The sequence below is a fragment of the Amblyomma mixtum genome, chromosome 7, assembly GCF_055824585.1.
Source record: "Amblyomma mixtum isolate Tamu chromosome 7, ASM5582458v1, whole genome shotgun sequence".
NCBI lineage: Eukaryota > Metazoa > Arthropoda > Arachnida > Ixodida > Ixodidae > Amblyomma > Amblyomma mixtum.
In genome coordinates this window covers 31641790-31658489 of record NC_143018.1, presented here as the reverse complement: position 1 = coordinate 31658489, position 16700 = coordinate 31641790, and the positions used below count along the sequence as shown (strand labels likewise).

The 16700-nt window shown below is 44.6% G+C and overlaps 1 protein-coding gene across 1 annotated transcript in view; it reads right to left on the bottom strand.

The window, feature by feature from the left end:
• The window catches only part of LOC149335553 (P-selectin-like), a 107052-nt gene that overhangs the window by 12147 nt on the left and 78205 nt on the right, over positions 1-16700 (bottom strand). The window contains exons 16-17 of the mRNA XM_089553969.1: positions 12788-12985; positions 1851-2030 (exon numbers count right to left, since the gene is read on the bottom strand). Of these exons, the coding sequence (XP_089410095.1) occupies positions 1851-2030; positions 12788-12985 (378 nt within the window). The remainder of the gene's footprint in view (positions 1-1850; positions 2031-12787; positions 12986-16700) is intronic.

Genomic DNA, 16700 nt, shown 5'->3' with positions numbered 1-16700 from the left:
TTCGCGTCGAACGAAAACAAAAGTAAAAAAAGGTGGCCAGCAATGCGTTCCCGATTTTACTTCTCCGGTTTATCTAAGCTACCTTCTTTATTATTTTACTTTAAAAGTTTTACGCTGTCTAGCAGAGTAGCTATGGTCAACTCCAGGTTAGCTTGCTTGTATTAGTCACGAAGTTTCGAGCAAACAATCCAGTAAAAGTCCCATTTTCACAAGGTACCTTAAAATCAGCCACCCTCGTTTCAAACATAGATAGCTGGGAAAGTTTGTTTAGGTTCCTAATGAGAGGCACGGAGTGTAACCACACAGGGTACAAATGAAGGAGGAAGAAAAACGTCGGCGCTCATCCTCATTTTTTTTCTCGCTTCGGCCTGTGTTTGAGAGCGCTTTAGATCTCCTTATTATGAGAAGAAACCAACTCCATGACCTATTCATAATTTCAGCTCAACATCTGCTCCATTGAGAACATTCCTTAGCTCTACCTTCTGGCTTCGTGTCTTCTCTCGTTGCTCGTTATATCGCCCAAGAAGCCTCCTTAAGTGGTTTATGGTTTGGCCCTGTTGTTCACTGCGCGTGACAATGAAACATGTAACGTGTTATTGCAGCTCACGTACTGGCCGTGTTGGGAAGTTTTCCAAGTAGTGTAATATTTAATTTAATGTGACCATGAACTAAAGGAGCTCGCAAGGGGACTAATAACTGAAGGGGATTGTAAATATTAAAGGGCTGCATACGTGTGTTATATTTCGCAGCAGTCATTTGAGAAACAGACAGACATCATGGATGCATAACTGACGCCGCATGAAGCATACTTCTTGTGAAGCAAGATTTACTGTTTAGACATCGATCTGTATGTCTCTTCTATTTCCTTCGAATAAGAAAAGTAAATAAACAGACCAAACATGAAGAAACAAGAAGACATTGAAATGTTGACATCAGGAGTCAACAGGGTCAGAAGCGTTTACAACGTCCACCTCCATTCACAACAAAAACTTTCCTTCTACTTATATTTTCGGAGGCTCTAGACCTCTCTAGGTTCCCGTCGCACGCATTATAACGCTAAGAGACGAATTTGACTGCACTCTTCTATTTAAGTAAAGCGTTCACTTGATTATGTGATAAATATTCCATGGGTTGATGCAGGACTTCAGAAATAACTAAGCGCTACAGAAGTAAACGCGAACGTCATAGTTTCATCATCGTGCCTAGAAAACAAATTTCTGAGCATTCCATTACACTTTAACAGCGAACGCCAATTGAAGCATTAAATGTATAGGCTAAATATTAGAGCGCTAAACCATCAATCACTTTTCTGCTTAACTGTCACTAATAGGGACTAGGAACCCCATAGTCACGTGTTGTAGGTCGTCAGTGAAGAGACAACTGCCGATTACTTAACTTCATTAGACTGCCACGGAGAATTGTTGGCTCCTGTGCTGCCGTTCATAATATGGCAGTATAAAGTTGTTACCATCCATCCACTCGAAGCACAGGGCGAAGCGAATGTCTCCCTTTCCTCTAGTCTTACGTAATACCCTCATGCTCATGGCAAACTTTAAACTAGAGTTAGACAAGAACACGATAGGATCACGGCATTTTTGCCTTGTTTGTATGCGCTGTTTCTGTAATAAAAATTAGTTATACTTGCAGTTTGGGCTTTTTGGTGCAATATTGTAAGAGGTACGCAGCACTGGAGGTACAATATTCTTGTCCATACTGTGTGCTGTTTACCACTTAAAATTCCTCCTGTACTGAGCTTGCGGGGAGAGGGTGGGGGGGGGGGGGGGGGGGCTTCCACAATCTACGATCCATCCTGGTATCTGTACGACACCAATTTCTGAGACATCTCTTACCCAGGCAGAGGGGCTCGGGTCCACTCCAGGTGCCGTTCTCGAGGCAAAGTCTCCTCGGTGCCCCGTCCAGGTGGTAGTTCTTGTCGCACTCGTACTCCACCGTGGCCCCGTAGTGCGTCGAGTTGGTGGACAGGAGCCAGTGGCCGTTGCCGATGGGCAGAGGGAAGGTGCACTCCACATCTGCGCGTTTAGATAAAGGAGGCCGGGGAAGAGTCAGCCAAGAGACATTCAGAACTGAAGTGGTGCGAAAATATGCTATGGAGTATGAGTGGGCCGTTGATGAGGTTTGCGAGAGGTGGAAATATGGGTCCTCAGGATATGCGCGGGAAGTCTGAGGGTAAGGTCTACTCAAATGTGCAATTTGAAGGACAGAGAAAGAGAGAACGAATTTTCAATAACAAGGCCTGATACGGTTCCCTAAGGGATTATCATTTCCCACACAGCACGTCGGCGAGGTAGTGAACGAAGAGAAGGACTAGAAATAATTTAATCGACGCTGATGGTAGTGAGTTGCAGTTCATTTAGTCCTCGGAGATGGCTGCGTTCGTGCAGATTTTAGGGTGTTGTGTTTGGTTGCTTGGAAGGGGTATAGTTGTAGGCCAGTTGATAAATGCTAATAAGGAGGAAAAACAGCCCAAGACACAGGACGGAGCCGGGGTACTACACATGGCGGTGTTGCCCCCCCCCCCCCCCCCTCCGTCACGTGTCTTCTGCAGTTTTTGGAGCAACCGCCCCGCTTTCCGATCTTCCGGGAAAACGAGGAGGAGTTCGTGGAAAAAGTAACAGCGCAATAAGTGAACACAACCCCGTCAATAAGTGAACACATCAGCAACACTGTTAGAGGAGGGATCAAGGCAACTAAAAGAAGGCTTGGAAAGAACAAAGACAGGACCTGACTGTATCGAAAAGATACGAGACCTCGCACGGCATCTTGATTGGATGGCTCTAATCCGCTTATGCCCCATGCATCATATCAAACACGCGCTCACTGCAGACGCCCAGAACAGCGAGGATACTGGAAAATTATGCCGACAGACGCCTGACTTTACATGTCACTGCGACGCTGTCTGTTCCTACTTTTTTTTGTTCGAAAATCTTAAGCTAGTACAATACCAAAGGCTCGGCTCTGAGAACGCTTATGTGAGACTCATTAGTTCATAACTACTTTTCATCTCAGCAGTTAATCTAAGTACAAATCGAAAGAAAAACCAGGTATTAGATTTTAATTCATGATACAAAGCGCCCACATTTATTTTACATTTTCACGAGTGCGTGCCGGGAGCGCCAGATCAAAATTTCAGGGCGGGCTCATTTGCTAACTGCAAAACTTAACGAACGAACAACAGTAGAATTAAACCGTGATGTGAAAACACACAGAAGACAGGACAGACGTCCGCTTTATGCAAATGTTTCCTGTTAGCAATGAATGCTTTGAATATCGGGGTCATGCAGGCGATCCAACGAATCTGCTTGCTCATCGAGCAGGCGGATGGCTAATCGCCTTGTGGGAAGTTTGCGCAACAGCTTCAAGTTATTGCATATTGTCCCCTTATCTTGCCAGGTCAAACTATCCATGCGCTGTTGCCGCGATGTTTTTTGCTAGTTTTTATATCGGGCGCTTGTTTCGAGCGCTCTTTTAGTAACGAGGTCAGGAAGCCTGCCCACTCCGCATTTATTAGCCGCGAATCGAAGCTTTGCTCGGAAGGGAGCCCTTTGCAAGCCCCAACTTCCTGGACAACTGTGAAGTGCACATCGATACCGTTCGATACAAGGCGCCTCGCTAACGGTGCATTAATGCATTCCCCATTAATGACAGAGGAATGATTCGCGAGCATTAAAGATCTGCTTCTGTCTTTCACACACCGAGGTCATTGAACGGCGCACCAGGCGCAGTCCAGAGGAGACATCGCAACGACAAAAATTTTAAAAAGCGCATAGGCCTGCACGTGCAGCCAGTCCAGCGACTGAGCATACGTGCCATTGATTATTTTCCGGGCATTGTCTCTCCGCAGTAATTGATCGTCCCTTAGCTTCGCCGTCCGCCTTGGGGACAAGTGGGTCCTTCAATCATCTTAGCCGGTATTGACTGCGTGCGCTAGTCGGCTGTATGCGCGGACTGCCTTAACAACAGCGCGTGCTTCATTTTATGCAGGCTATGAAGGCGTAGCAAAGCAGGTGCGATGTCCAGCACGCAGCTCGAAAAGAAGGCATGCCGTCCCACGTGGCACTCAGCTTTGTTCGATACGCTCTCAACTTCAAGACCTTTCATTTGCCGTGACTGCTTTGTCGCGTGCTCGCCAAGGGAATGAGTAGCGCATTGACTGCTCGCGCGAAGCGCTGTAAAGCATGCCGCGAAGTTATATGCAGCGCCAGAAATTGTAAGCAGCGTGACGAATCACTGCATGTGATGTCGAGAACGATTTTAACTGCTTACAAGCAACGCTATCAGATATATATATATATATATATATATATATATATATATATATATATATATATATATATATATATATATATACAGGGAGAGAGAGAGAGAGAGATTTTGTCGCAGTTAAGTATAAAACTCATGGCATCTTCACAACACGAGGCTACAAAAAAATAGGCAGAGCAGTTCTCTATATGCGATATAAGCAACTCCCTTCGATCGGCACATATAGGTTATGTATCTTTCTCAAAATGCACCACTTCCTGTTATCTACTTGTCCCATTTCTCCTTTTATCCTGCTATGTGTTTCTGACCAGAATATGGCTTGATGCAAAATGCACATACATGCTTTCCGTCAACACTGCCGATATTTTTGGTCGCCAAAGCAAGAAAGGGAACGTTTTGGCTAATGCGTGTGCTTTGGTGTTTTGGCACGCACCAAGAAAACCGGCCAACGGTAATGGCAGAACCAATGATGGGTAAAGTGCGTGCCAGCCTTTGCACTACCCGTTCCCTGACTTCCGGCAACACTGCCTTTTTTGCATGTGTCAACACATGCAAAGGACAGTACCTTTAATGCAATGACATTTTCTGAAAGGCCACTCGATTCTTTGTCGGGGCTTCCTTGTACACCAGAAAAACAAGCGTTTATTGAATTGTCCAGTGTTGGTTTTCTATCTTTTCTAACCAATTCAGTCCAAAAATACGCCGGAGCCGCTCACACAATACGGCAGAATCTTTTGTCATCCTGTCGTTACGCCAGGCTATTCTGCAGTATTGCAAAGCTGTCTCTTGTCACGACAGAACACACCGCGTCGTTACGACAAGAGGTTATGTAATACCTCAGAAAATCCTGTTGTTACTACAAGGATTACTCTTGTCCGGTCCCAAAATAATACTGGAAAATCAGTTGTGGCATCAGAAAATTTTCTCTGTCGCTTTTCGATAGGCATATTTGTCTAATACTTGTCTTTCTCCTTCATCGCAAGTGTGTCATCTAGTGCTACGAAGTCCGGCGACAGCCCAGGCTTCGATGTTTATTTTCCTGTAGTCTTGGTCGGTGCTGACACCCGGACGTAGTATATTTTTGAGTAGATGAGCAGAAGTGTATGCTTAGCTAGAAAGAAGACTAAGATGAACTCATCCAAGTAGCACTCAAAGTAGGAAACACTGTAGAGAGAACACAGAACGAAACTTCTTATCACTTGCATTGGGTATACCCTGTCATCAGCCAATACGCCACATCTTCCTATCCATTATTTCCTATTTCAACAGCTAAGGGTAAGAAGACAAGAAAACTGAAACTTCTGTTAGCTTGCCACCCTCCACCTTACCTTAAATATTCACTCCGCCTCAATCAACAAAGCCTAACTAGATTCGAGGCAGTGAAACAAAAACACAGGAAGTGAAAAAAAATCAATATTGTAAATTAGGGAAGTTTAGAACCTAGGTGATTTAGTACCATGTTTCTTCTTTTTCTAAACGACTAAAGAAGCATGCCGTGCGCGTTGAACGGATTTCGCAGATTGATTACGATATTTCTACGTGTTTTGTACTTATTATTAAAACAGAGCTGCCGTCAGCTAGTTGTGATAACTAGCTATACTATTATCCCCGACAGGTATAATTTGTAAGGCACCTTGGAGCAAATTATGAAACGAGAGCGGCTCCCGTTTATCAAAAGTTTGCGAAGAACCGGAAGTGCCAGCAAAAAATTTAGTCGATTCAAATTCCAGATTAAGATATTTCATGCTTTTTTATTATAGTTTCTTGGCTTTTTCCTATTCTTAGGACCCCGGCCTCTTGAAATGTTCGTGACTAGCCGCTTCGATCAGCAGTATTATTAGAAAAATGCAAATTAGCTGCTCCTAATCAAGGGGGAAAGAAGACAAGCTCAGGATCTCCAATTTCAAAGTGGCGAGACACCAACTTTATTTCTTCCTGCATCGATTTTTTGTATCCCCCCTTTAAATGAAGGTCACCTGTTTTCTGCACAAATAGCACTTTCTGCCATCTGTCTTCTTGTCCTTTTTACAGCATACTTTTCCGTTGTATCGGCGCGCACTGATGGGAAGCAAGCACGAAGGAACGTAGTCGAACAAAACGAGCGAACCGTGTCCAATTACGACAAGATGGTTTGTGCTTTTAGCGTGAGTACAAAAGTGGATGTTCGAAAGGAAAGGAATACGCGTTGTCTCACAGAAAACATTCAGCTTTGGACTGAAAATGTTTGAAACTCGGGTTAAATTATGACTACTAGGTTATAGCATGACTGACATGTCAGTATGAAATGTAAGGATGTAAAGTAATTACGCTGAAAAGAAAATGGAGATAATTAGTTGGGAATGAAACCCTTGACTTTTGGCAGCGAGTCAGAAAGGCTACTGTAATGATCGGAGGCCCAGCCAGCGGAGAACGGCGAGCCAGTCAGGCGCCGTCAGGTATGCGGCCAAAAGCGCTGCTGTTTCTCGTCGTCGGCGTGGACAAAAGCTCTAATCCCCTTCACCGGCGATGCTGAATGCGGCTCTGGTGCCGTACTGCGCTCCTGGGGACTGGCAGCGGAAACAGGCGAGCCAGCCGGGCGCCATCAGGCCACTTCGGCCGAAGCGCTGCTGCTCGGGGAAGACAAAAGAGACACTGCGTGGGGCAGCTACTGGCGACGGCGTCGGCGTACACAAATGCATCTAATCCCCTTCGCTGGGGAGGCTGAGTGCGGCGCTTCTCCTGGACTGCCCGTGGACCGACGGACGAGACCCAGTGGCGACGACGGCGGGGGCGACGGCGCCGCCAACTCAGTGCCCGCGTGCGCCCTGAGGAGCCGACAGGGCGGAAGGGCGACACGGCTGATTTGTCCCTGAAGAGGTCACCGGTGTGAGCGGTCAGCGCTCGCGTCCCCATCGATCAGGATCGTCACTCAGCAGCGAACGACCTTTTCGCCTGGTCAAACAGTTCGCGACTCAGAGATGCCAAGTTCCTCCTTGCCCGTGTGTGTGTGTGTCTGTGCGGTGTGCGCGATCAAGTGGGGAGGGCGGAGCCTAAGAAGACGCTAGCGGCCCATTGGACGCTCAACCAGAGATCACATTCCCTAGCTGGGTGCCTGGGGAATGGGAACTGCATTTAAGCAGCAATCTGTAGGGTGCCAGAGGATCCTCCCCCATATCCTGACTTTGGTCTACTTGCTACTGTACATAATGTAAAATAAACCGTCAAGCTTGCTATTCCTCCCGAAGTCTTCCCTCCGTAGTCTGCCTGCTTCGTCCTAATGCGGTGAAGACCCTGGTCCCGATCCCCGAGCATATCACTACCCATAGGCTATTCAGGAACATTCGTTCGACTTCGTTAAAAGGAGGCTTTGTGTGCGTTGTGGTGTATTACGTGGTCTAATATATGTGTATACTGATGTACGCTAATGAGTGTGTACAATTAAAAATACGTGGTAATTAAAAGACAAAGAAGGAAAAACACATTAGCGCTGTCGCGTCATGCCTTAAAGGCGGTGCTTAAGTGTCCCCACAATTTTGTAGTAATGAAGAACTTTTTTTTTGTTTTGTAGTATTTCTGTCCAGCACAGCAGTTTTTTTTTCTGGAGTGAATTTCTGTATTAACTGCGCAAAATTGCGTTCTTACTACAAAAATTAGTTGTTTTCAAAAGTTCATGGGCAAAAATATCACAGGAAATCTGTTCCCAGCCTAAAAATACAACAAAAAAGTTTCTGTCGTCACAACAGACTTCTTGTAACGACTTTGACCAAGAACTTGTAGCAACAACAAATTTTTGTAGTAGCAACAGAAGTTTGTGCACTTAGTACAAAAAAGTACTACAGAACTGCAGACTACAAAAAAAAAATACTAAAACGAGTACTTAACAAAAACACAGAGAACAAGACAAATCCTGCCAGACTCAACTGGAGCGAACTACGATAATTTTTGTGCATCGCGATCAAAGGAAAAGAGAAATTGTGGAGGCGTATCATATTGTCAAGACAGGAGGATGTGTCAGCAAACCTCTGCTGTCGTGGAAAGAACTTGAATTTTTGTATAGTAACCGCTAATCATCTTTTTTTTTCTGAATCGTTCCTTGGCGTTTTACTTGCTTTTTCCCCCTTTTTCTTTTGTATGGTTTCTCATGACTCCTATTCATTCTGAGTGCGGAAATAAATCGCTTTCGCTGCTAGTAAGCGCATTTACTGTGTGGTGTTTCTTACGCATGCTCGTCTTTTTGTGCTTTGGTATCCATTCTGAATCTATACCACCATGGCCAACTTTTGGTGCTTCTTTAAAAAAAAATAGACGAAAACAGAAAGATCTATCGTAAATAAAAAATATTTTGTTCTAATTTTGAGACTGTTCTGTTGTTTCTTTTGGACTCGGTTGTGACGGCAAAAAAATATTTTGTGTGTGTGTGTTTCTCAACTCGGAAGGAGGAATCGTTAGGTAACTTGAAGCCCAGAGACAGCGCGCGCGCCCAGAGTGCGCAGTCTTCAGACACTGGGTTTAGGAGACCAGCAGTGCAACGAAAATTTCCAAAGAGAACGGGGTGTCTTTGGCGGCTAGATCGATGATTCAGGGAGCCACAGGAAGAGGCACGCGTGCTCGTGCATCTAATTAAGCACCTGCGACCCGTAGCGCGTACGGGGACCACTACCGTGAGGCTGAAATACGCAGGGGGTTGAAACAACCCGGCGAGAGAAGTTAAAACCAGGCTGTCAACGTTCATATAAATATATGCGGATAGGGTGGGGAGGGAGGAAGCATTCAAAACAATTTCAAGAAACGTCCATACAAAAAATGAAGTACTTAGAGGAAGTTTAATAGCGTATTCGGCGTGCCTGGAGTATCGAGAGGAGTTTCGGTGTTACTTGAAGCGTCGTGGGTAACTTAAACTATTTATATCCAAACTACACGGCAAGAATGTGGAAGGAAGCTTCGCTTCCACTGAAGACGGAGTTCTCTGGCGCTCTGTGCGTTTAACCGGCGTGCATGTAGCCTGTTTGCTTGATAACAGTCCGGAGTTTGGCTATTTTAAATCGGAAACATGGAAATTTGAGCGCATCCAGGGCTCTCTTTGTGCCGTATTCATTTAGTCCCGTCTCCTCGTGCCGCTGTTTTGCATCATGTTTGCAATCTAACACTTTGAAAACTTGCGAAAATTACGAGGGCTGTTGAAAGCATTACTTAGCGCACAAGTTCTGCATAGCTATGAGCTTCACTGCAACGTGTTTGCACGGGTACTAGTATCTCGTCGAGCACATTCTACCACGGAAGCTGTAAGACGCATTCGTACTTAGGGTTTTTCAGTGTCCGTAGTGTATCCCATATGGACCTATAAGGTATGTCTAACAATATATATATATATATATATATATATATATATATATATATATATATATATATATATATATATATATATATATCAAGAATGATTTCTTGGCAGCTGATTGATCAATATGAGATAAAGTCGCCAGAAATTGAAAAACATAACAGGATTTAATTCACGACGTTGCGGCTAGAGGACGAGCCTTTATATATATATATATATATATATATATATATATATATATATATATATATATATATATATACATACAGAGACGTGAAGAGTAGAGCGAGAACGATATCAGTGTTATATATCTAAAAAAGAGGTTGCAGGACGACGACGACGCTATGGTGCGCTCTTGTGAGCGGTTCGGCTGTGACAGGCCTTCGGCCCTTGGCCACGATGATTACCTTTGCCATCACGTATCAATACTATCACGGCATCATAAAAACGGACTGGCGAAACTCTTGCCCTAGGCACTCCTGGCATATAATTCAACAGCAACCACTGGTGCAACCGTGCTTGTTTACATGTACACTTTCTTATTTGACAGGCTTTGGAACTATGTGTACATCTGTGTGTGCGTGCGCGTGTGCACGTAGCTCTTTGATACTTTTTTCCTCAGATTATTCATTTCTGTTTCGCCCGAAGGAACAAGGAAAGTGTCTGATAGTTCGTCTGGAACTTCAAAGTTTTTGGCATTGCTCTCCTGAGCCTTGTATCGGTGCGTTAACAAAGTCCTTTTCTTTTGCGGAGGTTCGAAGGAACAAGAAGAGGGATGGGTAGATGCAAAGACAGAAGCTCGCGTCGGCGTATAAGAGAAGCGGCTGAAAAACTCCACGCTGCTTCCCAAGTTGGAATTGGCGATTCAAAAGCTAAATATAAATTTCGACCTGCTTTCCAGGAGAAGTACCCCGTCCCCCATTCACTCAAAAACTCCCCCGGCACCCCCACTTTCTTACCTTCGCTATCGAAATACATGTTTAAGCTAGAAGGTATACTTATCATACACCCACGGAATTTACCCCATGGTTGCTGCCTAACGTAGTCGTCGATATTGAATTGCTAAATTCATTTCTCACTGCCTACAAATTCAACAAAACATGGGTAGGCCTTTATACAGTGCTGACATACAGGAAAACCATGCACCTTGGAAAAGTATGCGCATTTTAAGCCCGGAGCAGAGAAAACCTTGTTTCTCTACGGAACCATCAACGGATGGGCGTGCACCTTGGTAGGCGTGTACGCTTTCTGTTTTATTCTTCTTTCTAGCCTTCAGCGTGACCTTATGTACTGCATTTCGGAGGAGAATAAGCGGCTCAGTTCGCGGCTGCCGATTTGCAAGGTAAGGCTTCTGTTCTGAAGGCGAGTGGTACTGACACCACAGGGAAACATTACCCCAGGCTTTCATGAATGAATAAAACACGTTGCTTTATTTTGGGAACACCTGACTCCCCAGCACGAAGGTGATGTATGAAGAACGCTAGATATCAAAGAAGGCATCGCAATATTCTCAACGGAAAAAAACCCGGCTACTGATGGAACCCCGCATGCGTAAAATAGCTGGCAGCATTACAAGTCATGTTTTTTCTCTTCTACAAGAAATTTCGTACTAAAAAATTCAAACAGATGTGAGTCTTGAATACTTTATTTTGCCCTTACTGTAGAAAGTTTTTTTTGAAACCTTTATGTTTATTTTTCTTTTCAGCAACGTCCTTTAGCCGCGAACAATCCTTCGTTCAGTGTTTACTCTGCATCTTTTTAAACTCACACAGCCACGCTAGTGATTCGACCGGCTATTCTTCAGTCACTTCTTAAATGAATAGTGGGCAACATCCGGTTGTCAGTTGGATACAGGCATCGTTTCGTATACCTGTTTTAATTTCGGCTCCGAGTGTTTACGTACGATACATCCACGCTAAACCTCACTCTAATGCAGCAGGGGACACAACGGCGCCGTCTGCGCGATGAATTATTCACGTTGATCGTTCCACGTGGTAGCTAGAAGTGTGAATACGTCCTCGGAGCGAGGCAGTCTACATTTCATATTCCGCAGCCCTGCTGAAACCGTCAATATCAATATATTTTTCGGGCGAGGCGTGTGATGTTGCACAGCAGTAAGCTCAGTTGGAGTTTTGTCGTCATACATCCTCACTTCCGTTGGCTCCTTCCCGTGTTGACAATAAACTCTGTTCTTGGCACTCTGTAGCTAAATCTGCCATTGCAGTTTCCAAAATACATGAGCAGAATTTATCGTCATCATTACCGGATATTTGTTTTGATTTTCAAACAAAAGTATCAGTAGATGGCATTCCATAACGAATGCCCGTTTTCAGAATAACAGCGCATTTCATCAGAGAAAATACCAGCGAAATTATTTTTTATCTTGAGTAAAAATTAGCGCAGCACAAAGACATCCACTAGTAAGAAATACAGGACAACGCGCCCAAGAGAATGAAACTTACCCAAGAGAAGGAAGCACCAACTAGCCCCATAAAATGAGTAATTCTAGAAAATTATTTTGTTGTTTATCAAAAAATCTTTGATCGTGTTATCTCTCGATTAATCTCGAAGTGATAGTCGGGGCTCGAAGGCATAAGAGTAGATAAATCTGTCCGCGAAGCACGGCTGATTACTATACCAGAGTGCATCTGCTAGTATAAAAGGACGACATGCCAAATAAAAGAAATAAGCCGAAAAGGAACCAGAACTTTGTGGCATTACAGTGTCGCATTCAAAGCATGTCAGACTACAATGTCGCATTCGAGGCAGAACTTTGAAGCAGCTTTGTACATATCTCGCCAATCTGAGATGAAGGGCAAGAACATTGTAGATACGACGCTTACGTGAAAGACCCTGGACTTGGGATCGTGACAGATATTCTTCAGTCGGGAGGCGCCAGTTTGTTACACTAAAGTTGCACAGCCTTCCAGTGTGAGCCCGAAGCTTGAACATTTCTTAGAAGACTTCTATATATGCTTAGCAGCAGCGTTAGAAGACTTCGTGGCCCGATAGCAGGAAATGACGCCTTTCAGTACAATACGACGTCGCTGAAAGCGGAGAAACTCTGACTAGAAATTACATCGCTGTGACTCAAGATGTCGTACTTGTGACTCAAAATGGCGTAGCTGTCAACACCATAAACGGCGAAGCTGAGCCACCGATAGAAGCACCTTAATCATAGCGTGTACTCACAGACACACTGTGGCACCTCCGCCGTCCAGCGTCCGGTCGCCTGGCACGTCCTGAGCGACTCGCCCTGCACAATGTGACCCGAGACGCACCGGTACTGCACCGTCGAGCCAATTTTGAAGGACTCGGCCGACGAGCGGTCGTTGCCACCGTACACCACGGTGGCGTTCTTCGGTATCTCCGGGGGCGGACACCGGATCTCTGCGAGAGAAATTTATGCAGGGATAAGTGAATAAGGACAAGACGAGAGAATAATGTGGGCGCATTGCCAGAATTTTTGTGAAAGCATGCTTTCATGAGAGGCTGGTAAGCTGAGCTATCGAGTTCGTTGAAGTTCCTCGCACTATAAACAACAATAAAAAACACATGATGAATCACGTCAACTACGAAGCAAAAAACTTATACGGCGTACATTGACGCCTGGTGTCCTTTTTCGAAAGTTTTACATTCATCGCTCTCTTTGTTCATGCATTGATGGCAATAGAAGCCGCTGTCAAAGCAACCGCATGCAATATACCTGCAAAGTGGAAAACTTTTTCCTGTCTACAAACAAAATATTTCCCACCGAAAAAACAAACGGCAGCAACGTGAGCAAAATCGCCATACATACGCAAAGAACTGCGTAAAAGTATAGCAAGAGCACTTTTTGAACTTTAAAAATGGGCTTTTTTTCGAGCAGCCCCTTTCTATTGCCAATAAAAGCGCTGTAAAGAGCTTTCTCTCTATATATATGCGACAAAGGAGAGCGGACACTTTAGAAGTGTTTCAAAATTCACATCATACCGAAGTTTTGATCGAAATTATACTTTTGAATCAAGCTCGGCCAATGCAGAAATGCGAAATTGCCATTGTAATCATATCACATAGCTAAAAGTTGAAATCTGACTTAAAGCCGCTAAAGCTGTGTCGGTAATCAAACGTTACCAGGACGATCCCTTCTCAAAACGATGAAGTGTACAAAGTATTCCGACCTAAGTTTATACTGGACGGTATTGTCAATAAATGCTTCCGTTAACTGCATTACTAATGAACACGATGACCGATGTTTGTATGCAAACACGCATCCGCGAATCATATATTACTGCCTTTCATAGACATACCAGCAGTGTCTTTTCTTAGTGCTGTTTTTCCTGCTCTGCTATGCAGATATTTTTGCTGACGTTCAAACTGCTAAATGTGTGTGTTCAGCGCAATATTAGATAGGTTGTAAGAGGGTAACGGAGTGGATTCCAATAGAAGGGAAGCGTAGCAGAGGGCGGCAGAAAGTTAGGTGGGCGGATGAGGTCAAGAAGTTTGCGGCGATACGTCAGGCGCAGCTGGCAAAGGACAGGGTGATGATGATGATGATGATGATGATGAAAGAGACAAACGCAGGACCAACGCTTAACTTAAACTGATGGTTTAATGATATGACCGCAAATGTATATACACATACAAAAAGCCTTGAACTGGCGTATCACAAGAAATTCACCATATATTTGTCGTCACGTCCGTAAACTATCCGTGGAAGTTCGGCCTTCGTCCTGTATATGCCGCTTCCAACGTCCTCTCTAATCTTTGAGCTGAATAAATGCAATCGAATTGTTCAGAGAAACTAGCTCGTCCTTCTACTCTAGCAAAACTACCGGTCTAGGTACTGTACACAGAAAATGTACTTCGAACACACAAGACAATTTGAGATTTTATCTTCTTAAACCTGGCAGAGGTTTGGTTTGGTTTGGTTTATGGGTTTAAACGTGCCAACGTGACTCGGGCTATGAGGAACACCGTAGTGAAGGGCTCCGGAAATTTCAACCATCTGGGGTTCATTAACGTGCACTGACAGCGCACAGTACACGGGACTCTACAATTTCGCCTCCATCGAAACTCGACCGCCGCGGCCGGGATCGAACCCGCGTCTTTCTGGTCAGCCAGCAGCCAAGCGCCATAACCACTGAGCCACCGCGACGGCTGAAAACCTGGCATAGGAATAAAATTTGTAAATTGGCAGATGCTGAACATGAAAAACACTGCTTCTTAGGATCATTAGTTTCGGTGTTTGTCATCCTGCAATAAAGAGTTCTTAATGTCATTTTCGTAGCTCATTTATTTTTGTTGGTAAGCGTTTTTTATGGATGCAGAGATAATTAAACTTTACTTATTGATAAGCCTTTCTAAGGAAACAAAGGCGATTCAGTAACGGTTCCCGTATACACAGCGGAAATTAAGCACTTTTGACGCAGACGCATTCATATTTTCGAAATCAGAGCAGTCTAAACTTAACTACAGGCCACTCGTAATTTGGTCTATAGAATTTATATCAATTATCGACAGTTGTATGATCCCGTACTATACTCAGTGAGAAATGCATTGTATTCTATTTAAGCCCTGAATTAACATTGTCATTTGTATAGCTTTAAGAGAAGTTTACACCCTACCGGCAATGTACGCAGGGCGCCACACTCGACGTCGTTGTATAAATTATTGTGACGTCACAAAAGAAGGTCCAGAATTAGAGTCCTTCACTTGGGTGATAAAAAGCTATAAATATACCTAAGCCATTTCCTCTTGCCCTCCCACAACACCTCAAACCCCCCCCCCCCCCCCCCCTTTATTTTTCTTTCCGGTACCACCACGAGAGTGCCCACTTTAAGGCTTATATACAGGATAGGAAACACTCTTTGATGTAGTAACGTGATACAGTATAGAAACACAGATGGCGTTCCAGGCAAAAGGACTAGGAATCATTTCACCATTGGCGAACAAGTGGACATTGAAACTGTTGGTTACGAATACAACACGCTCTTATCTGCGCCGGAAAGATTTACATAGAAAATTAATAAGACATTTTTAGTAGCACCGGGACAAAATGCCTGTAGAATGCCTGTGGGTTGGAATAACCCACTGACGCTGTTCTTCATTAGGCTGTGGATAAGAGCTCTCCCGCCTCGTCGTAGTCAACAGCCGACCTTCCAGCTTACCCCGGCGACACAACTGAAAATACCGTCCCCACATTTGCGCGAGAGTGTTTTTCATAAAGCGTGCGCTTGATAGAGGCGAACCAGGAATGTATAAAGGTTGGCGTGTTTCCAGAGCGGCCTTCCGGCCGTCATCGTCACCGGCTGAACTTTATATGTTCATACCTTTCTCCGGAGACATAAAAAAGGCCAAAAATAAACACCAAAGAAAATGGAGCTGAGGTCACACGCCAAATAGATGGCGTGCGCGTTTTCTGCACGCCTGTTTACCCTGACACGAGCCTTCCACTCTTCCTCCGGAAGTCGCCACCTCGCAGGCAACTAAAACACGGAAGTGCCACTCTGTCTTCTGGCACCGTCACCTGTCGTGAAGTCCGTGCCAGACGCCCCGTAGTCCAACGTCCCAAGAAAACAGGAAATGGAACGAAACGAATCTCGCTTGTTGCTTTCACTGAACAGGCGGCCATGCATTGGGTCCAGAGTTGCCCAGTGCTACACTCTAGAACTAAAGAACAAATAGCATGAAAATAACATCGCACTTAATTCGCTTCGTTCGCTGCCGAAATACCCCGTTACCGGGACAATCTGTTTCTCGGTGACCGATCCATCGTCCCTAATAAACTAAATGCCCACGACACGCTTGACCTCCAGTTTGCTTTCCTTGATAACCACTAACTAACGTCAAGACTAGTCGCTCCAGTTGCTTGCCATTTTTCTCCCTATTAGGCTTAGAGTGTGCACCGGTGTATGTTCTGTCCCCCACCTACACAGCAGGAATCTTTAACAATCCTCGAAGACCAGCATTCAGCTAGTTACCTAAACACCAACTTCACTGGAAGAAAGTAGACAAACCGTCGCAGTCATCAGTTTCTCGCTCATCGATTTAATGTAGGCTGCAATCTGCACAGAACACGCCCGAACCGCAGGTTACTTTATTCAGGAACATTTCCTCCTGATCA